Source organism: Oncorhynchus clarkii, chromosome 9 (assembly GCF_045791955.1).
Source record: "Oncorhynchus clarkii lewisi isolate Uvic-CL-2024 chromosome 9, UVic_Ocla_1.0, whole genome shotgun sequence".
Taxonomy (NCBI): Eukaryota; Metazoa; Chordata; class Actinopteri; order Salmoniformes; family Salmonidae; genus Oncorhynchus; species Oncorhynchus clarkii.
This window is the reverse complement of record NC_092155.1, coordinates 69,785,351-69,807,580: the sequence shown is the minus strand read 5'-3', so window position 1 is coordinate 69,807,580 and position 22,230 is coordinate 69,785,351. Positions and strand designations below refer to the sequence as shown.

General features: G+C 47.3%; 1 protein-coding gene across 1 annotated transcript in view; it reads right to left on the bottom strand.

Annotated features, from left to right (window-relative positions):
* LOC139417382 (fidgetin-like protein 2) overlaps positions 1-20,105 on the bottom strand; it is a 29,798-nt gene extending 9,693 nt beyond the window's left edge. Inside the window, exons 1-2 of the mRNA XM_071166651.1 lie at positions 19,958-20,105; positions 13,520-13,689 (exon numbers count right to left, since the gene is read on the bottom strand). Coding sequence (XP_071022752.1) covers positions 13,520-13,544 — 25 coding nt within the window. The 5' untranslated portion in view covers positions 13,545-13,689; positions 19,958-20,105. The remainder of the gene's footprint in view (positions 1-13,519; positions 13,690-19,957) is intronic.
* Positions 20,106-22,230: the final 2,125 nt, after the last annotated feature.

The window sequence follows — 22,230 nt, the reverse complement described above, 5'->3', positions numbered from 1 at the left end:
CCTCTCAGTGAACTGTTCATAATCACACAAGATTATTGGTAAAATAAAAACCAGTTTAGAAAGGTTATAGGCAGTAACAACTACTGAGATTATCTCAGTCTCAGTTGTTTTGGATCCTTACTGAATGAAGATATCTGCTTTACTGTGTGAATGGAAGAGTATGCAGCCCAGTCCGGCAGACAAATGACCTAGTGGCCTCATGGGTGGAATGTTATTTATATAATTAATAATTAATTTAAAAAAACTGCAGAAAATCCAGTGTTTCTATGTCAAATGGTTTTGTTATATTTCAGTCTTCTGTGATGTATATAAAGTGTAATATTGGGATGCAAACTGTAAATGTAATACATTTTAACTCTATATCTGACATGGTACACGTGTCTTATTTTTTTAAAGCCATAACCATGTGTGTGAGGTGTATACTTTTGTTTCAAAGTAGATTTGTTTAAGACTACCAAGAAACACTCTGTGTGAACCTAATTTAGCCCACTGCAGTTAAAGGGAAGGTTCACCCGTTTTGAATGTTATATTGTTTTTGTGCATCTCCGAGTGATATTTCACGTTTTCATGAGTATCTGAGTTATTGGCATTCAAGCAGGCAGAAATACGGCCGGTGTGACGTAGCACCGAGATAAAGTCTCTCTCACTACACTGGAAGTTAATAGGAATATGACTTTTAGATGGTGAAAACATCTATCATACATGTCAGATTTCAATACTGGCCGTGATCATAACTCAGGAGGACGTTTTCTCTTGAATTAGCCATAGTTCATATTTTTGCGAAATTCCTACCTTGAGAATTTTTTTATTTTACAGAGGGTCTAGGACATGCTTCCTATTTGTCTGCCTCTTTAGTCCAGGGTGCATTGCATGATGCCGTTGCCAGAGATATTATAGAAATTAGATAGGAATTCAATGAATGAAGGAACGCATAACGTCCCACCCAGCAGACTGTCGACTAATCGCGTTCACGTTGTCATGCTGCGTCACGTGGTTGCTAAGCTAATCATCACGCACTCGCTTCTCAAAGTCAGTGTATATGTCGAGAAACGTGCCTTTTTTCCTCGTAAGTATGTATTGGTGTTACGATTCCAAAGCAATACGATACTACAGATGGCAAGTTCATTATCCCACATCTCGTAAAAGATTTGATAATGTTTTTACTTCCTGTTGACAAAACGTATGTTTGTTTTTTGAGCTAGCACCCAATAGGCTCCCATTAACTCCTTAAAGGAGAGCTCTCCTTGTCCCAGAATCACCAAGATGAAGGGGAGGAAAAAGGTTAAAGAAGGATTTTGCCTTGGGACAATTGAGACATGAATTGTGTGCCAGTCAGTGGGTGAACGGGCAAGAAAAAAGATTTAAGCGCCTTTGAATGGGGTATGATAGTAGGTGTCAGGCGCACTGGTTTGAGGGTGTCAAGAACTGCAACGCTGCTGGGTTTTTCTCGCTCAACAGTTTCCCATGTGTGTCAACAATGGTCCACCATCCAAAGGACATCCAGCCAACGTGACACAACTGTGGGAAGCATTGGGGTCAACATGGATCAGCATCCCTGTGGAATGCTTTAGACACCTTGTAAAGTTGAAAGCAACTCAATAGTAGGAAGGTGTTCGTAATATTTTGTAAAAAGAAAGTCCTTCCTCAATATCTTTACTACATCTTCACATGGCAGTGCACCCTGTGCAGGATGGCTGATAAGGAACTTCTGGGTGTTTGCATATTTGCCTACGTTTGTGTGTGTGTGTGTGTGTCCTCTCTCAGCCCCCTTAGAGAGGGAAGAAACAGATGTTCCATACTGACCGTTTTAGTAATACTGTCTCTGAGTCTTTCCAGTCATTGTGAGAGCTGCTCGTCCACCAGACATCCTCTCTGGTCCCTCGGCCCTGCCTTGTGTGTGTGTGTGTGTGTGCGTGCGTGCGTGCGTGTGTGCGTGCATGCATGCGTGCGTGTGTGTGTGTGTGTGTGTGTGCGTGTGTGTGTGCGTGCATGCGTGCGTGCGTGCGTGTGTGTGTCGTCCACCACTCGGACCATCCTGTTGGCTCTGAGACAAAGCCTAGAGGATCCCAAGCTGCCTGAGGTCTAATTATGGAAATCTTACTAATCTATTCAGCAGCAGCTAGCCCTCTGACAGCCTTTGTTCCTGCAAGGGATTTATTGAAGGACCTGTGTGTGTGTGTGTGTGTGTGTGTGTGTGTGTGTGTGTGTGTGTGTGTGCGTGTGTGCGTGTGTGCGTGTGTGTGTGTGTGTGCGCGAGTGAGTGAGTGAGTGAGTGTGTAGTTGTGTGTGAGTTGCTGCCTCCTTTTGTAGGGTAGAGGAGCCTCCTCAACTGATATTAGCTTTATTTGGGGAGGCAAAGAGGAGAGGGTTTTAAGAGCTGAGGAGTGTCATCTAGGTGGGTCAGGGTCGTATTCACTAGACACCAAACGGACAAAAACACACCAAAATGAGGGACAAAATGAGGGACTACCTGAACTTTGTTGCAAAACATTTGCTGTTGCAAAATATTTTGCCATGGTTTGTTACATGTGCTCTAATCACAGGGCCATTCACTGATCTGGTATTCCTCATTTCCCCAGGGCACAATGGCTTTTCGGGTTGACTAAGTGAAACTGGGAGCTTTAGAGTCGTGATGGTAGACTGGAGCTGGTTTTCTCTGAGGTAGAGATTGAAACTGGAGCTTGGCAGGGAACCTAGTGCTGGAGTGTCCCGATGCTGTTACACTGCTCCCGTGGGGCTCTTCCCCCTCTCCTCTTCTCCCTCCTCTCCACTTCCACCTATCATCTCCGCTGGCCGCAGAGGAAAGGAGGGGATGGGGTAGAAAGGAGGGGAGAGGAGAGGATGGACAGGAGAGGAGAGAGGAGAAGAAGCAGTTTGTAAACAACAATAGCTCTCCCTGGATCAATCCAGTCAGCCTATATTCAGGGAGAGAGACCCTCCACCCCCACCTTACCTACCAAACCCTGTAAACTAGCTACTTCCTTTACCACCCCCACCCAACCCATTAAAATCCTATAGACTAGCTATGTCCTGCACCAACCCCAGCTTACCTACCAAACCCTGTAAACTAGCTATGTCGTCCACCACACACACCTAACTCACCAAACCCCGTAAACTAGCTACGCCCTCCTCCACCCCCGCCTAACCTACCAAACACTCGTAATCAAATGTTTGCAGAGTGCATGAAGCCTCTCTCCCTACAAACTCAGATGTGGGTTGAAGAGCTGTTTATTTAATCAGGAGCGCAACTTTGGTTTATCCAGTCGGAGTATCACTCCAAACAGCCTACCCGACCGCTCGGAGATGTCCGCATGGTCCTAAAGAACACCGCTGCCTTGTTCTGTATCACATTCCAATGATTAAACATTCCAATGATTAAACATTCCAATGATTAAACATTCCAATGATTAAACTGATGGGGACAAAAATGCCATTTCAGACATGTCCCTCCGTCCCCAGTGCCCCGGTATTACATGGACAGTATCTTTCTTTGATGTACCAACTAACTTATTCCCCTCATTTCTGCCGGGGCGGTAGGTAGCCTAGTGTTTAGAGCGTTGGGCCAGTAACCAAAAGGTTGCTAGATTGAATCCCTGAGCTGACCAGGTAATAATCTGTCGTTTTGCTCCTGAACAAGGCAGTTAACCCATTGTTCCCAGGTCGTCATTGAAAATAAGAATGTGTTCTTAATGAATGTTCCTACAGCAGTTTGTTTTTAAGGGAAAAGCACTTAACTACGTACTGGTTTTTGTTTAAATGTTGATTAATTGACAAACACTGAGAAATACTGCTGATATTGTGTGCAGCAAAAGCGAATCCCATGTAAGATCGTCGGTCGTCTCCTTTTCAACGCTCTCTAAAACACTCAAACTCCTCTGAAGTAAATATCTTAGATGTGTCACTGTGCTTCGTGCTCATAGTTTTGGAAACAACTGTTCCCATCCCCCGTGCCTGCTACCCTGCTACCCTGCTACACTAACCTAACGCACGTCCACAAATGGTCAGCCACTTATCCCCCCTCCCCTTTAACAAAAACAGGGTCCCTATATATGTGTGTGTGTGTGTGTGTTTCCACTAATATATCAAAGAACAGCTGTCTGAAGGCTCTGTGATGACAACTCACCCCTTCCATCTGTCTCCTTCCTCCTTCTCCTCCTCCTCCCTTATTCCCAATCATCTCTTTCCCCTACAGTCTCTATCTTTCCCTCTCCTCTACAGCTCTGCTCCATCGTTTCCTTCCAATCTCTCTCTCCCCCTCTTTATAATCTCTCTCTCTCTCTCTCTCTTTCTCTCTCTCTCTCTCTCTCTCTCTCACTCTTTATAATCTCTCTCTCTCTTTATAATCTCTCTCTCTCTCTCTCTCTCTCTCTCTCTATCTCTCTCTCTCTCTCTCTCTCTCTCTCTCTCTCTCTCTCTCTCCCCCTCTTTATAATCTGTCCTCTCTCTGTCCCTTCCCTTTGCTCTGACTACATGGACACCAACTCTGGGATGTGTTGTTGCTCTGACTACATGGACACCAACTATGGGATGTGTTGCTGCTCTGACTACATGGACACCAACTCTGGGATGTGTTGTTTCTCTGACTACATGGACACCAACTCTGGGATGTGTTGTTGCTCTGACTACATGGACACCAACTCTGGGATGTGTTGTTGCTCTGACTACATGGACACCAACTCTGGGATGTGTTGTTGCTCTGACTACATGGACACCAGCTCTCTGTACAACCCACTCGCTGTACCCCTAGAACCATGCTCCATACAAACCAACCACTGTACCCCTAGAACCATGCCCCATACAAACCAACCACTGTACCCCTAGAATCATGCTCCGTACAAACCACCCACTGTACCCCTAGAACCATGCTCCGTACAAACCACCCGCTGTACCCCTAGAACCATGCTCCGTACAAACCGCCCACTGTACCCCTAGAACCATGCTCCGTACAAACCACCCGCTGTACCCCTAGAACCATGCTCCGTACAAACCACCCACTGTACCCCTAGAACCATGCTCCGTACAAACCACCCGCTGTACCCCTAGAACCATGCTCCGTACAAACCACCCGCTGTACCCCTAGAACCATGCTCCGTACAACCCACGCGCTGTACCCCTAGAACCATGCTCCGTACAAACCACCCACTGTACCCCTAGAACCATGCTCCGTACAAACCACCCGCTGTACCCCTAGAACCATGCTCCGTAAAAACCACCCACTGTACCCCTAGAACCATGCTCCATACAACCCACCCGCTGTACCCCTAGAACCATGCTCTGTACAAACCACCCGCTGTACCCCTAGAACCATGCTCCGTACAAACCACCCACTGTACCCCTAGAACCATGCTCCGTACAAACCACCCGCTGTACCCCTCACCATCTCCATCTCCATGCTGCCATGCTGCCACCTCTGTACCCCTCACCATCTCTATCTCCATGCTGCCACCTCTGTACCCCTCATCATCTCTATCTCCATGCTGCCACCTCTGTACCCCTCACCATCTCTATCTCCATGCTGCCACCTCTGTACCCCTCACCATCTCTATCTCCATGCTGCCACCTCTGTACCCCTCACCATCTCTATCTCCATGCTGCCACCTCTGTACCCCTCACCATCTCTATCTCCATGCTGCCACCTCTGTACCCCTCACCATCTCTATCTCCATGCTGCCACCTCTGTACCCCTCACCATCTCTATCTCCATGCTGCCACCTCTGTACCCCTCACCATCTCTATCTCCATGCTGCCACCTCTGTACCCCTCACCATCTCTATCTCCATGCTGCCACCTCTGTACCCCTCACCATCTCTATCTCCATGCTGCCACCTCTGTACCCCTCATACCCCTCCTCTCCAACCTGGTCCTCTCCCTATAGAAGAAAAACACCTGCTCTGAAAAACCAGGGAAAACTGTGCACACACAGAACACGCAAGTGCTTTCCTTTTTTAACATGCCTAAACTGTCGACCAGTTTGACTCTCTTCGACTCTCTCTCTTTATAGAGAGACCAACCTAGGGCGCAATGAGAAACAGAGATTCTTGGCAGATATATGTGGGAGCCATGCTGTAACATAGCCTTGTAAAAGTTAGCCTGGCCCTCATGAGTCAAGTCAGCCCGGCTCTCATGAGTCAAGTCAGCTCGGTCCTCATGAGTCAAGTCAGCCCGGTCCCCATGAGTCAAGTCAGCTAGGCCCTCATGAGTCAAGTCAGCCCGGTCCCCATGAGTCAAGTCAGCTCGGTCCTCATGAGTCAAGTCCGCTCGGCCCTCATGAGTCAAGTCAGCTCGGCCCTCATGAGTCAAGTCAGCCCGGCCCTCATGAGTCAAGTCAGCCCGGCCCTCATGAGTCAAGTCAGCTCGGCCCTCATGAGTCAAGTCAGCTCGGCCCTCATGAGTCAAGTCAGCCCGGCCCTCATGAGTCAAGTCAGCTCGGCCCTCATGAGTCAAGTCAGCTCGGCCCTCATGAGTCAAGTCAGCCCGGCCCTCATGAGTCAAGACTGCTCGGCCCTCATGAGTCAAGTCAGCTCGGCCCTCATGAGTCAAGTTAGCTTGGCCCTCATGAGTCAAGTCAGCTCGGCCCTCATGAGTCAAGTCAGCTCGGCCCTCATAAGTCAAGTCAGCTCGGCCCTCATAAGTCAAGTCAGCTCGGCCCTTATGAGTCAAGTCAGCTCGGCCCTCATGAGTCAGTAATTTACAGAGAGGATAGAAAAAAAGAGAGAAGGAGAATGAGAGAGAGAGAGAACGAGACAGAGAGAACAAGAGAATAACGAAACAAGAAAACGAGAGAGGAAAGATAGACAGAGAGTGGGTTCACAGAAAGGAGAGTTACAAAATCTGCTGGAGCTGAAGGCTTGGAGCTGCCCCACTCTACTCAATGTCAGGCCAGGCAGGCATATGTATGTCGGTGTGTTGAAAAGAAAAGGTATCCCTCCACCAGCAGTGGGGGCCCCCAGCAACAAGGGTTATGGCACTCCTGGGCTATCGGCCTGGGACTGATTTAGGAGCCTGTTTGAAGTGCAGATTACAGATTCTTTGCACCAAATCCCTCCAGGAGTATCCATGGCCCCTGGAATCTCTCTCAGGTTTCATTCAGGTCCGGCCCTAGCTGGCAGACCCAACTTGGGGTCTTCTGGACGAGAGATAAAGAGCCAGGAGCCAGAGGGTAGGAACAACGGCCGGACGAACACACAGAGGGGACATGAGGGAACAGATGAGGTGAATAGAAGGTCTATGAGGAAAGAGTGTATCTCAGCTGTGTGTGTGTGTGTGTGTGTGTGTGTGTGTGTGTGTGTGTGTGTGTGTGTGTGTGTGTGTGTGTGTGTGTGTGTGTGTGTGTGTGTGTATGTGTGTGTGTATTTGTGTGTGTGTGTGTGTGTGTGTGTGTGTGTGTGTGTGTGTGTGTGTGTGTGTGTGTGTGTGTGTGTGTGTGTGTGTGTGTGTGTGACTAAGCTGAAATACCAGTGCTAGAAGTCAGAAGTAACATAAGAAAGTAGGAATGTTTAGTCTTCCCCACAAAGAAAGTTCTGACATGTAGGTGAGATTGTTCACATGTACACCACATACATTAACCCTCCTCTTCGCATGATTTGTGTCCAGAAGAATCATGAAGAAAGGGTTAATAAAATAACAAAACCAGGAGTCTCACAATGAACGCTGAGAGAGAGAGAGGGGGGAGAGGTAGGGAGAGAGAGGGAGAGAGAGGGAGAGAGGGGGGGAGAGGGGGAGAGGTAGGGAGAGAGAGGGAGAGAGGGGGGAATGTAGGGAGAGAGAGGGAGAGAGAGGGAGAGGGGGGGGGAGAAGGAGAGGGGGAGATGTAGGGAGAGAGAGGGAGAGAGAGAGAGAGAGGGGGGAGAGGTAGGGAGAGAGAGAGATAGATGGAGAAAGAGAGGGGAGAGGTAGGGAGAGAGAGAGAGAGACAGAGAGGGGGACAGAGAGAGGGGGAGAGGTAGGGAGAGAGAGAGAGGGGGAGAGAGAGGGGGAGAGGTAAGGAGAGAGAGACGGGGGAGAGAAGGGGAGAGGTAGGGAGAGAGAGAGGGAGAGAGAGTGGGAGAGGTAGGGAGAGAGAGAGAGGGGGAGAGAGAGGGGGAGAGGTAGTGAGAGAGAGAGAGGTAGTGAGAGAGAGGGGGAGAGGTAGTGAGAGAGAGAGAGAGGTAGCGAGAGAGAGAATGAGAGGTAGGGAGAGAGAGAGAGAAAGAGAGAGAGGGGGGAGAGGGGGAGAGGTAGGGAGAGAGAGAGGGAGAGAGAAGGGGAGAGGTAGGGAGAGAGAGAGGGAGAGAGAGATGGGGAGAGGTAGGGAGAGAGAGAGATGGAGAGAGAGGTAGGGAGAGAGAGAGAGGGAGAGAGAGAGGTAGGGAGAGAGAGAGAGAGGGAGAGAGAGAGAGAGAGGTAGGGAGAGAGAGAGATGGAGAGAGGGGTAGGGAGAGAGAGAGAGAGAGAGGTAGGGAGAGCGAGAGAGAGAAGTAGGGAGAGAAAGAGAGGTATGGAGAGAGAGAGAGAGAGGTAGGGAGAGAGAGAGAGAGGTAGGGAGAGAGAGAGAGAGAGGTAGGGAGAGAGTAAGAGAGAGGTAGGGAGAGAGAGAGAGGTAGGGAGAGAGAGAGAGAGAGAGAGAGAGAGAGAGAGGTATGGAGAGAGAGAGAGAGAGAGGTAGGGAGAGAGTAAGAGAGAGGTATGGAGAGAGAGAGAGAGAGGTAGGGAGAGAGAGAGAGAGGTAGGGAGAGAGAGAGAGAGAGGTAGGGAGAGAGTAAGAGAGAGGTAGGGAGAGAGAGAGAGGTAGGGAGAGAGAGAGAGAGGTAGGGAGAGAGAGAGAGAGAGGTATGGAGAGAGAGAGAGAGAGAGGTAGGGAGAGAGAGAGGTAGTGAGAGAGAGAGAGAGGTAGGGAGAGAGAGACACCACTCGCTCTGTGTCAGTGGTCTCAGATACCATCAGCACGGTGACTAACTCCACTGTGTGTACTCTCCTACCATCTCACTGTCCAGAAAGAGACACGCTAGCAATCTGTTACCAACCCTTCACACCACTCACCACACAGCAGTACACAACACAGCAGTTATTATAATGAAACAACCTCAAGCTATAGCTAAAGTACAAGAAACCCTGTAGTGTGTGTGTACAGGTAGAGCTAGCCGAGACCATTTCAGACAAAGCCCAGTATTTGGTGCGTTGAATGAGTCCTGTAAAGGAAAGCAATGTTCCGGAGTCTTTTTTGGCATCCAAGGGTATTCTAAACATTCCGCCCGTGGTTTGTGACATTCTTGGGTCTACGTGTTCTGAAGAGAGCAGAGGAGAGTGTTGATTGGTCGGTCAGTATGTATGGTCTGCCTGATGGAAGTCAGTTCACAACAGTTCTATCAGTTCAAAACAGTTCTATCAGTTCACAACAGTTCTATCAGTTCACAACAGTTCCATCAGTTCACAACAGTTCCATCAGTTCACAACAGTTCCATCAGTTCACAACAGTTCTATCAGTTCACAACAGCTCCAACAGTTCACAACAGTTCACAACAGTTCTATCAGTTCACAGCAGTTCTATCAGTTCACAACAGTTCTATCAGTTCACAACAGCTCTGAACCAGAACAGTGGTAGCCTGAACTCTGAACCAGAACAGTGGTAGCCTGAACTCTGAACCAGAGCAGTGGTAGCCTGAACTCTGAACCAGAACAGTGGTAGCCTGAACTCTGAACCAGGACAGTGGTAGCCTGAACTCTGAACCAGAACAGTGGTAGCCTGAACTCTGAACCAGAGCAGTGGTAGCCTGAACTCTGAACCAGAGCAGTGGTAGCCTGAACTCTGAACCAGAACAGTGGTAGCCTGAACTCTGAACCAGAGCAGTGGTAACCTGAACTCTGAACCAGAGCAGTGGTAGCCTGAACTCTGAACCAGAACAGTGGTAGCCTGAACTCTGAACCAGAACAGTGGTAGCCTGAACTCTGAACCAGGGCAGTGGTAGCCTGAACTCTGAACCAGAGCAGTGGTAGCCTGAACTCTGAACCAGAACAGTGGTAGCCTGAACTCTGAACCAGGACAGTGGTAGCCTGAACTCTGAACCAGAGCAGTGGTAGCCTGAACTCTGAACCAGAACAGTGGTAGCCTGAACTCTGAACCAGGGCAGTGGTAGCCAGAACTCTGAACCAGAACAGTGGTAGTCTGAACTCTGAACCAGAGCAGTGGTAGCCTGAACTCTGAACCAGAACAGTGGTAGCCTGAACTCTGAACCAGAACAGTGGTTGCCTGAACTCTGAACCAGAGCAGTGGTAGCCTGGACTCTCAACCAGAACAGTGGTAGCCTGAACTCTGAACCAGAACAGTGGTAGCCTGAACTCTGAACCAGAGCAGTGGTAGCCTGAACTCTGAACCAGAGCAGTGGTAGCCTGAACTCTGAACCAGAACAGTGGTAGCCTGAACTCTGAACCAGAGCAGTGGTAGCCTGAACTCTGAACCAGGGCAGTGGTAGCCAGAACTCTGAACCAGAACAGTGGTAGCCTGAACTCTGAGCCAGAACAGTGGTAGCCTGAACTCTGAACCAGAGCAGTGGTAGCCTGAACTCTGAACCAGAACAGTGGTAGCCTGAACTCTGAACCAGAGCAGTGGTAGCCTGAACTCTGAACCAGGACAGTGGTAGCCTGAACTCTGAACCAGAACAGTGGTAGCCTGAACTCTGAACCAGGACAGTGGTAGCCTAAACTCTGAACCAGAGCAGTGGTAGCCTGAACTCTGAACCAGGACAGTGGTAGCCTGAACTCTGAACCAGAGCAGTGGTAGCCTGAACTCTGAACCAGGACAGTGGTAGCCTGAACTCTGAACCAGAGCAGTGGTAGCCTGAACTCTGAACCAGAACAGTGGTAGCCTGAACTCTGAACCAGGACAGTGGTAGCCTAAACTCTGAACCAGAGCAGTGGTAGCCTGAACTCTGAACCAGGGCAGTGGTAGCCTGAACTCTGAACCAGGGCAGTGGTAGCCTAAACTCTGAACCAGAGCAGTGGTAGCCTGAACTCTGAACCAGGACAGTGGTAGCCAGAACTCTGAACCAGGACAGTGGTAGCCTGAACTCTGAACCAGGACAGTGGTAGCCTAAACTCTGAACCAGAGCAGTGGTAGCCTGAACTCTGAACCAGAACAGTGGTAGCCTGAACACTGAACCAGAGCAGTGGTAGCCTGAACTCTGAACCAGAACAGTGGTAGCCTGAACTCTGAACCAGAACAGTGGTTGCCTGAACTCTGAACCAGAGCAGTGGTAGCCTGGACTCTCAACCAGAACAGTGGTAGCCTGAACTCTGAACCAGAACAGTGGTAGCCTGAACTCTGAACCAGAACAGTGGCTGCCTGTGAAATGAGGGTTTAGAAACAACAGGGTTCCTGCCGCTAAAGTCATCAACCTTCCAACCTCCTCTTTTTCTCCGTCTCCCCCTCTCTCCCTCTCTTCTTCTCTCCCTCTCTTCCTCTCTCCCTGTCTTCCTCTTTCCATCTCTCCCTGTCTTCCTCTTTCCATCTCTTCCTCTCTCCCTCTCTTCCTCTTTCCATCTCTTTCTCTCTTCATCTCTTCCTCTCTTCCTCTTTCCATCTCTTCCTCTCTCCCTCTCTTCCTCTTTCCCTCTCTTCCTCTTTCCATCTCTTCCTCTTTTCCTCTTTCCATCTCTTCCTCTCGTCCGCTCTCCATCTCTCCCTCTCTTCCTCTTTCCATCTCTTCCTCTTTTCCTCTTTCCATCTCTTCCTCTCTCCCTCTCTTCCTCTCCCTCTCTTCCTCTTTCCATCTCTCCCTCTTTTCCTCTTTCCATCTCTTCCTCTCTTCCTCTTTCCATCTCTTCCTCTCTCCCTCTCTTCCTCTTTCCATCTCTTCCTCTCTTCCTCTCTTCCTCTCTCCCTCTCTTCCTCTTTCCATCTCTTCCTCTCTTCCTCTTTCCATCTCTTCCTCTCTCCCTCTCATCCTCTCTCCCTCCCTTTCTCTTTCCATCTCTCCCTCTCTTCCTCTTTCCATCTCTTCCTCTCTTCCTCTTTCAATCTCTTCCTCTCTCCCTCTCTTCCTCTTTCCATCTCTCCCTCTCTTCCTCTTTCCATCTCTTCCTGTCTCCCTCTTTCCATCTCTTCCTCTCTCCCTCTCTTCATCTTTCCATCTCTCCCTCTCTTCCTCTTTCCATCTCTTCCTCTCTCCCTCTCTTCCTCTTTCCATCTCTTCCTCTCTTCCTCTTTCCATCTCTCCTTCTCTTCCTCTTTCCATCTATTCCTCCCTTCCTCTTTCCATCTCTCCCTCTCCTCCTCTCTCCCTCTCATCCTCTTTCCATCTCTCCTTCTCTTCCTCTTTCCATCTCTCCCTCTCTTCCTCTTTCCATCTCTTCCTCTCTTCATCTTTCCATCCCTTCCTCTCTTCCTCTTTCCATCTCTTCCACTTCTAGTTCACTGCACTACACATAGATACAGTGTACACTACACTACCCTACACTACACTACACGTAGATACATAGTGTACACTACACTACACGTAGATACATAGTGTACACTACACTACACATAGTACATAGTGTACACTACACTACACTACACGTAGATACAGAGTGTACACTACACCACACTACACGTAGATACAGAGTGTACACTACACTACACTACACTACACGTAGATACAGAGTGTACATTACACTACATTACACGTAGATACAGAGTGTACACTACATTACATGCAGATACAGAGTGTACACTACACTACACATATATACAGAGTGTACACTACACTACACTACACGTAGATACATAGTGTACACTACACTACACATATATACAGTGTACACTACACTACACGTAGATACAACGTGTACACTACACTACACTACATATATATATATATACAGAGTGTATGGTACTTACTGTATATTACTATAGGGGGCAATGGGGCTCAGCATTCTGTGATATAGGGGTGAGTGTATGCTACTTACTGTATATTAGTATAGGGGGCAATGAGGTTCAGCATTCTGTGATATAGTGGTGAGTGTATGGTACTTACTATAGGGGGCAATGGGGCTCAGCATTCTGTGATATAGGGGTGAGTGTATGGTACTTACTATAGGGGGCAATGGGGCTCAGCATTCTGTGATATAGTGGTGAGTGTATGGTACTTACTATAGGGGGCAATGGGGCTCACCATTCTGTGATATAGTGGTGAGTGTATGGTACTTACTATAGGGGGCAATGGGGCACACCATTCTGTGATATAGGGGTGGGTGTATGGTACTTACTATAGGGGGCAATGGGGCTCACCATTCTGTGATATAGGGGTGGGTGTATGGTACTTACTATAGGGGGCAATGGGGCTCAGCATTCTGTGATATAGGGGTGAGTGTATGGTACTTACTGTATATTACTATAGGGGGCAATGGGGCTCAGCATTCTGTGATATAGGGGTGTGTGTAGGTACTTACTATAGGGGGCAATGGGGCTCAGCATTCTGTGATATAGGGGTGAGGGTATGGTACTTACTATAGGGGGCAATGGGGCTCAGCATTCTGTGATATAGGGGTGTGTGTAGGTACTTACTATAGGGGGCAACGGGGCTCAACATTCTGTGGAGCTGGTCTCAGTTAGGAGGAGAGTAGTTCTGTCAGAGGAGAGCAGTAACCAGCCAGGTCCAGGTTAACATCTGTCTGCCTGTTGTCCATCACTGTTAGGGGCTGCCAGTACTAACAGGCTACAACACTCTTCTTACCCTGTACAAGGAGATGAGAGACAGTTACAGATCCACAATATCTTGGGACAAAATGTTTTTATCGAGGCGGGACTGTGGATCTGTGTACGTCATTCCATATGTTAGTTTGAATGTTAGTCACACACGACATCTCTCAAACAGCACTGGGCCAAGGCGGGGGGGGGGGGGGGGGGGGGGGGGGGGGGGGCTCATCCACGGGGATGACACATTTACTGTTGCCTTGTTTTATTTAAACAGGGAAAGCCCTGCCCACAATCATACAATTCACAACATTTACAAATCCAAATCGATAAACACCTACAATATTTACAAGCAATTTAAGAAATGTAACTTATAAAACACGATTATGATAAATATACCCATTCCTCAGTAAAACCGTAATCAACCATCCATCCAAACTGCCCTAGAAGCCCCAGAACATTCAACTTTGGAGAGTATTTGAGATCATTCCACAGGTAAACACACACACTCACACAAATGTATATTACATGTATAACCTCTCATTCGTGTCGTCTGAGATTCCCAAAGATTGGAAAGCAGCTGCGGTCTTGAAACAAACTGCTACAGACCTATATCTATCCTACCCTGCCTTTCTAAGGTCTTCGAAAGCCAAGTCAACAAACAGATTACTGACCATTTTGAATCCCACCATACCTTCTCCGCTATGCAATCTGGTTTCAGAACTGGTCATGGGTGCACCTCAGCCACGCTCAAGGTCCGAAACAATATCATAACCGCCATCGATAAGAAACAATACTGTGCAGCCGTATTCATTGACCTGGCCAAAGCTTTCGACTCTGTCAATCACCACATCCTCATCGGCAGACTCGACAGCCTTGGTTTCTCAAATGATTGCCTCGCCTGGTTCACCAACTACTTCTCTGATAGAGTTCAGTGTGTCAAATCGGAGGGCCTGTTGTCCGGGCCTCTGGCAGTCTCTATGGGGGTGCCACAGGGTTCAATTCTTGGACCGACTCTCTTCTCTGTAAACATCAATGATGTCGCTCTTGCTGCTGGTGAGTATCTGATCCCCCTCTACGCAGATGACACCATTCTGTATACTTCTGGCCCTTCTTTGGACACTGTGTTAACAACCCTCCAGGTGAGCTTCAATGCCATACAACTCTCCTTCTGTGGCCTTCAATTGCTCTTAAATACAATTAAAACTAAATGCATGCTCTTCAACCAATCGTTGCCTGCACCTGCCCACCCGTCCAACATCACTACTCTGGACGGTTCTGACTTAGAATATGTGGACAACTACAAATACCTAGATGTCTGGTTAGACTGTAAACTCTCCTTCCAGACTCACATCAAACATCTCCAATCCAACGTTAAATCTAGAATTGGCTTCCTGTTTCGCTACAAAGCATCCTTCACTCATGCTGCCAAACCTTGTAAAACTGACCATCCTACCAATCCTCGACTTCGTCGATGTCATTTACAAAATAGCCTCCAATACCCTACTCAATAAATTGGATGCAGTCTATCACAGTGCCATCCGTTTTGTCACCAAAGCCCCATATACTACCCACCACTGCGACCTGTACGCTCTCGTTGGCTGGTCCTCGCTTCATACTCGTCGCCAAACCCACTGGCTCCAGGTCATCTACAAGACCCTGCTAGGTAAAGTCCCCCCTTATCTCAGCTCGCTGGTCACCATAGCAGCACCCACCTGTAGCACGCACTCCATCAGGTAAATCTCTCTAGTCACCACCAAAACCAATTCTTCCTTTGGCCGCCTCTTCTTCCAGTTCTCTGCTGCCAATAACTGGAACAAACTACAAAAATCTCTGAAACTGGAAACACTTATCTCCCTCACTAGCTTTAAGCACCAGCTGTCAGAGCAGCTCACAGATTACTGCACCTGTACATAGCCCATCTATAAACAACTACCTCGTCCCCTACTGTATTTATTTATTTTGTTCCTTTGCACCCCCATTATTTTTATTTCTACTTTGCACATTATTCTACTGACAATCTACCATTCCAGTGTTTTACTTGCTATATTGTATTTACTTTGCCACCATGGCCTTTTTTTTGCCTTTACCTCCCTTCTCACCTCATTTGCTCACATTGCATATAGACTTGTTTCTACTGTATTATTGACTGTATGTTTGTTTTACTCCATGTGTAACTCTGTGTCGTTGTATCTGTCGAACTGCTTTGCACGCACACGTACACACAAACACACGCCAATACACAGGCATCAACTAACCACACACACTCCAATACACAGGCATCAACTAACCATTTCACACACTCCAATACACAGGCATCAACTAACCGTTTCACACTCCAATACACAGGCATCAACTAACCACACACACTCCAATACACAGGCATCAACTAACCATTTCACACACTCTAAACACACAACATAAATGAAAAAACAGCAGCCCACAAGTTTAACAAACACACACACGTCCACATTAACACCTACTGTCTCCCAGACTGAGTCACACACACGTCCACATTAACACCTGCTGTCTCCCAGACTGAGTCACACACACGTCCACATTAACACCTACTGTCTCCCAGACTGAGTCACACACACGTCCACATTAACACCTGCTGTCTCCCAGACTGAGTCACACACACGTCCACATTAACACCTACTGTCTCCCAGACTGAGTCACACACACGTCCACATTAAGACCTACTGTCTCCCAGACTGAGTCACACACACGTCCACATTAACACCTGCTGTCTCCCAGACTGAGTCACACACACGTCCACATTAACACCTACTGTCTCCCAGACTGAGTCACACACACGTCCACATTAACACCTACTGTCTCCCAGACTGAGTCACACACACGTCCACATTAACACCTACTGTCTCCCAGACTGAGTCACACACACGTCCACATTAACACCTACTGTCTCCCAGACTGAGTCACACACACGTCCACATTAACACCTACTGTCTACCAGACTGAGTCACACACACGTTCGCTCACACACAGCGGTACAAAAACTGTCAAATATATTGGCACCATTGCATAAATTACTATTTCTTCTAAAATAAGTTGAAATTGAAAATACTTTTGTTGTTTATGTGTGCATTTGTTTGATTTGCAACTTCATAGGACAAAGAAGAAGAAGAATCTAAACCAAAATGTTGAATTTTCATTTCCAAGTCACATGTGTCCTGGACTAAGTTATTCACAATTCAAATACATTTTGTAGGACACAATAATTCTCATTTACTGTGTCGTTTATCTCACCTGTCAACGTTGCAGGTGGCCACAGGGTAAGAATTGGCATTCACCCATTTTCTTTAAATAGGAAAATGAGCATTCTGCTCCATTGCACTCAATTGTAAAGTGCAAGGGTGCCAATATATTTGACCACATATATTCATTAGCCTGAGGCAGACAGGAATGGACACAGTAAGGCTGTGGTCAGAGAGCAGGGCTTTAAAGAGGGCCTTCTAAATCTGACTACCTCCCCAAAACAACCAAAAGAACACTGCTTTCTGTGTGTTGGCTGAGACCAGTGCTTTCTGTGTGTTGGCTGAGACCAGTGCTTTCTGTGTGTTGGCTGAGACCAGTGCTTTCTGTGTGTTGGCTGAGAACAGTGCTTTCTGTGTGTTGGCTGAGACCAGTGCTTTATGTGTGTTGGCTGAGACCACTGCTTTCTGTGTGTTGGCTGAGACCAGTGCTTTCTGCGTGTTGGCTGAGACCAGTGCTTTCTGTGTGTTGGCTGAGACCACCGCTTTATGTGTGTTGGCTGATACCAGTGCTTTCTGTGCATTGGCTGAGACCACTGCTTTCTGTGTGTTGGCTGAGACCACTGCTTTCTGTGTGTTGGCTGAGACCACTGCTTTCTGTGTGTTGGCTGAGACCAGTGCTTTCTGTGCATTGGCTGAGACCACTGCTTTCTGTGCGTTAGCTGAGACCAGTGCTTTCTGTGCGTTAGCTGAGACCAGTGCTTTCTGGCGTTAGCTGAGACCACTGCTTTTTGTGTGTTAGCTGAGATCAGTGCTCTGTGTGTTGGCTGAGACCACTGCTTTCTGTGCGTTCGCTGAGACCAGTGCTCTGTGTGTTGGCTGAGACCACTGCTTTCTGTGTGTTAGCTGAGATCAGTGCTCTGTGCGTTGGCTCAGACCAGGGCTCTGTGCGTTGGCTGAGACTAGTGCTCTGTGCGTTGGCTGTAAAGACATGCTCTGTTGCCCTGTGTGTTAGCTAGGGCTGTAAAGACATGCTCTGTTGCCCTGTGTGTTAGCTAGGGCTGTAAAGACATGCTCTGTGTGTTAGCTAGGGCTGTAAAGACATGCTCTGTGTGTTAGCTAGGGCTGTAAAGACATGCTCTGTGTGTTAGCTAGGGCTGTAAAGACTGCTCTGTTGCTCTGTGTGTTAGCTAGGGCTGTAAAGACATGCTATGTGTGTTAGCTAGGGCTGTAAAGACATGCTTTGTGCGTTAGCTAGGGCTGTAAAGACTGCTATGTTGCTCTGTGCGTTAGCTAGGGCTGTAAAGACATGCTCTGTTGCTCTGTGTGTTAGTTAGGGCTGTAAAGACTGCTCTGTTGCTCTGTGTGTTAGCTAGGGCTGTAAAGACATGCTCTGTTGCTCTGTGTGTTAGCTAGTGCTGTAAAGACTGCTCTGTTGCTCTGTGTGTTAGCTAGGGCTGTAAAGACTGCTCTGTTGCTCTGTGTGTTAGCTAGGGCTGTAAAGACTGCTCTGTTGCTCTGTGTGTTAGCTAGGGCTGTAAAGACATGCTATGTTGCTCTGTGTGTTAGCTAGGGCTGTAAAGACTGCTCTGTTGCTCTGTGTTTTAGCTAGGGCTGTAAAGACTGCTCTGTTGCTCTGTGCGTTAGCTAGGGCTGTAAAGACTGCTCTGTTGCTATGTGTGTTAGCTAGGGCTGTAAAGACATGCTCTGTTGCTCTGTGTGTTAGCTAGGGCAGTAAAGACTACTCTGCTGCTCTGTGCGTTAGCTAGGGCTGTAAAGACTGCTCTGTTGCTCTGTGTGTTAGCTAGGGCTGTAAAGACTGCTCTGTTGCTCTGTGTGTTAGCTAGGGCTGTAAAGACTGCTCTGTTGCTCTGTGTGTTAGCTAGGGCTGTAAAGACTGCATTCTCATGAGACTTACTGTAACACAATAAGGCAGTAGAAGTAGTCAAAATAATGGGAAACAATGTTTCCTACAACAACAACGTTTGACCCACAGCATTCTGACTGACTTATTTTCCAGTTTTCAGATATACTCTTGATACAAATTAAAGGAAATTTCAAAACAAGGACATGACATTTTTGTTTTGCTCAGCTTTCCAGGGAAGATAAGTCAAGCGTTTCTAGGGAAATCATGTACTCAGATGAAATGTATTGTAATCCTGCTGCGTTTTCTATATTTGTTGATCTAATATAACTATAGCCTCTCCAACAGGACTATCAGTTCACAGAGAATTGAACAAATCTTACATAAAAATGGCAAACATTCATGTCTATAAAGATGCACATATTTAAAATACTTGGTCCACAAAACATAATGGATAAATTCCACATCCTGTTTCAGACCAGCTAGAAGAGTATTAGGCTGAATATTGAAAAACTAATGCTGAAAGTCAGAATGAACATGTGCAATTTTCCGTTACATACAGAACTGGAAGATAATGATAATATATATATATTTTTAAAGGTAACTCATTTTTTAAAAACAACTTCATTCCATGAATATCCTAAATCTGTAATGTGGATTTTTAGCATGTTTCATCAATGCGATAAAAAGCGTGACACTCTCTATAAAGCGGTCTGATCATATGGAAGTGAATATTATGCAGTAAACTCAGCGCACGGCTGTCCCTGAACAATGGACTGCACAAGACTTCTGTCTGGAGTGGGTTGAACTCATGTACCTTCTCCTGACACACACAGACATCTCTAAATTCACTTTTATCAGTACACTAATTTCTAAATCGCTTTGAAATAAACAGAGCTATTTATACACTTCTAGAAATATTAAATAGTGCAGACGATGAGAAAGAATTATAGAAAGAGAGATTGACAGAGAACCCCACAGGGGCTAAACAGATGGACAGACAGACAGACAGAACAGGAGATGTTGAGCTTGGGAATGTACATGGTGGCCAGCGGCCAAAGACAAGTCCACGCTTCCTGTACTTCCTTCACACCCACAGAGATAGAGCCAAGTCAAACAGACACAGACAGGCAGCAGCCACCTCCTACCACGCTACAGTAGAAACACAGCACAGCGCTGCGGTCACAACACTCCAACACTGAAGACAGAGGAGAGAGAAGCTGTTCTTACCTATTCATGCCTGCAGATTCTCTTTCTATCTGAACGCAGCAGTTAGATAATCCTGTTGGGCAGAGAGCAGAGAGCAGAGAGCAGAGAGCAGAGAGCAGACATTGTGTTCACCGCTGCCTTTTTTGTCTCCATGTATGGGACACAACTCAACTATCCCTCTCCCTCCCTCTCTCCCTCCTCTCCCTCCTCTCTCTCTCTTTCTAGCTCTGCCTGCCAGTGACAACAGAGTGCACACACACAATTCCCCTCCCCCACCCCTCCCTCCCTCCCTCTTTATGTTAAAAGTATTTAAGCAGGGAGAGAGAATGAGAGGGGGGAGTTGACCAATCATGTTTGAGAGAGAGAGAGATAGAGAGAGCGAGAGAGAGAGAGAGAGAGAGAGAGAGAGAGAGAGAGAGAGAGAGAGAGAGAGAGAGAGAGAGAGAGAGAGAGAGAGAGAGAGAGAGAGGGTTGGAGGGAATTGAGTTTTGCCCAGGATAATTATCTAGGGGCAGGGGGGTCAGGGGGTACAGAGAAGGGTAATGAGGTAAGGGGAAGAGATTTGGTTGGGAACACTCTCCTTTAACTCCTCTCAGTGTTGTGTCCTGAGATAAAATACTTATAGTTACTTACAGTAACAGATTGTTATTTTCTTTCATCCACAGGTATGGCAATTCATGGAATTCATTCCAAATATGATTTTGGTCAAAAACATGCCAAACACTATAAAATAAAACTGATTGCAAATCTCTTCAAATCAATATCCTAATTTGTTATACTGTAATAACAGCTCAATCCATAACCCAACTCAACTGAACAGTTTAAGCTCAACAGTTGTTTCTTTAATGTTTGTGTCTCAATTTGTAGTTTGGACATTACGGTAAGGGGAGGACAGAAGGAAAATAATGTTAAATGGATCTGATATTGATGATGTAAGCTGCTCCTATGTTCTGGGCTCCATGGTCACTGACCTCTCTGTCTCTTAGTCCTCTCTCCCTCTCCCTCTCCCTCTCCCTCTCCCTCTCCCTCTCCCTCTCCTCCCTCTCCTCCCTCTCCTCCCTCTCCCTCTCCCTCTCCCTCTCCCTCTCCCTCTCCCTCTCCCTCTCCAGTTCCCTCTCCATCTCCCTCTCCCTCTCCTTCCCTCTCCCTCTCCCTCTCCCTCTCCCTTCCCTTCCCTTCCCTTCCCTTCCCTTCCCTTCCCTTCCCTCTCCCTCTCTCCTTCCCTCTCCCTCTCCCTCTCCCTCTCCCTCTCCCTCTCCCTCTCCCTCTCCCTCTCCCTCTCCCTCTCCCTCTCCCAGCTGTGTGTCTGGTTTAAGAGTCACACCAAGGGCCACATGTCCAGCAGAACTCCTCCTGTTACACACAGACACTAAACTCCTCTCATACACACATCCATCCCCACCACGTTACCACACACACATCTATCCATCCCCACCACATTACAGCACATCCATCCCCACTATATTACACACACACACGCACACACACACACACACACACACACACACACACACACACACACACACACACACACACACACACTCTCTCCTCTTCTATCACTCTCATCTCTTCTATCACTCTCTCCTCTTTTATCTCTCTCTCCTCTTCTATCTCTATTTCCTCTTCTATCTCTCTCTTCTCTTCTATCTCTCTATCCTCTTCTATCTCTCTCTCCTCTTCTATCTCTCTTTCCTCTTCTATCACTCTCATCTCTTCTATCACTCTCTCCTCTTTTATCTCTCTCTCCTCTTCTATCTCTCTCTCCTCTTCTATCTCTCTCTCCTCTTCTATCTCTCTCTCCTCTTCTATCTCTCTCTCCTCTTCTATCTCTCTCTCCTCTTCTATCACTCTCCCCTCTTCTATCTCAATCTCCTCTTCTATCTCTCTCTCCTCTTCTATCTCTCTCTCCTCTTCTATCTCTCTCTCCTCTTCTATCACTCTCATCTCTTCTATCTCTCTTTCCTCTTCTATCACTCTCATCTCTTCTATCACTCTCTCCTCTTTTATCTCTCTCTCCTCTTCCATCTCTCTCTCCTCTTCTATCTCTCTCCTCTTCCATCTCTCTTTCCTCTTCTATCACTCTCATCTCTTCTATCACTCTCATCTCTTTTATCACTCTCTCCTCTTTTATCTCTCTCTTCTCTCTACACTTCTATCACTCTCTCCTCCTCTCTTCTTCCCCTCTTTCTATCATTCTATTGCGTTCATAGTGCTGAGGCTGCAGTGTGTACACAACCAGCATGCTGAGCTCAGCACTACTGGGGCACCAAATGAGGACTATAGGCTACTTCATA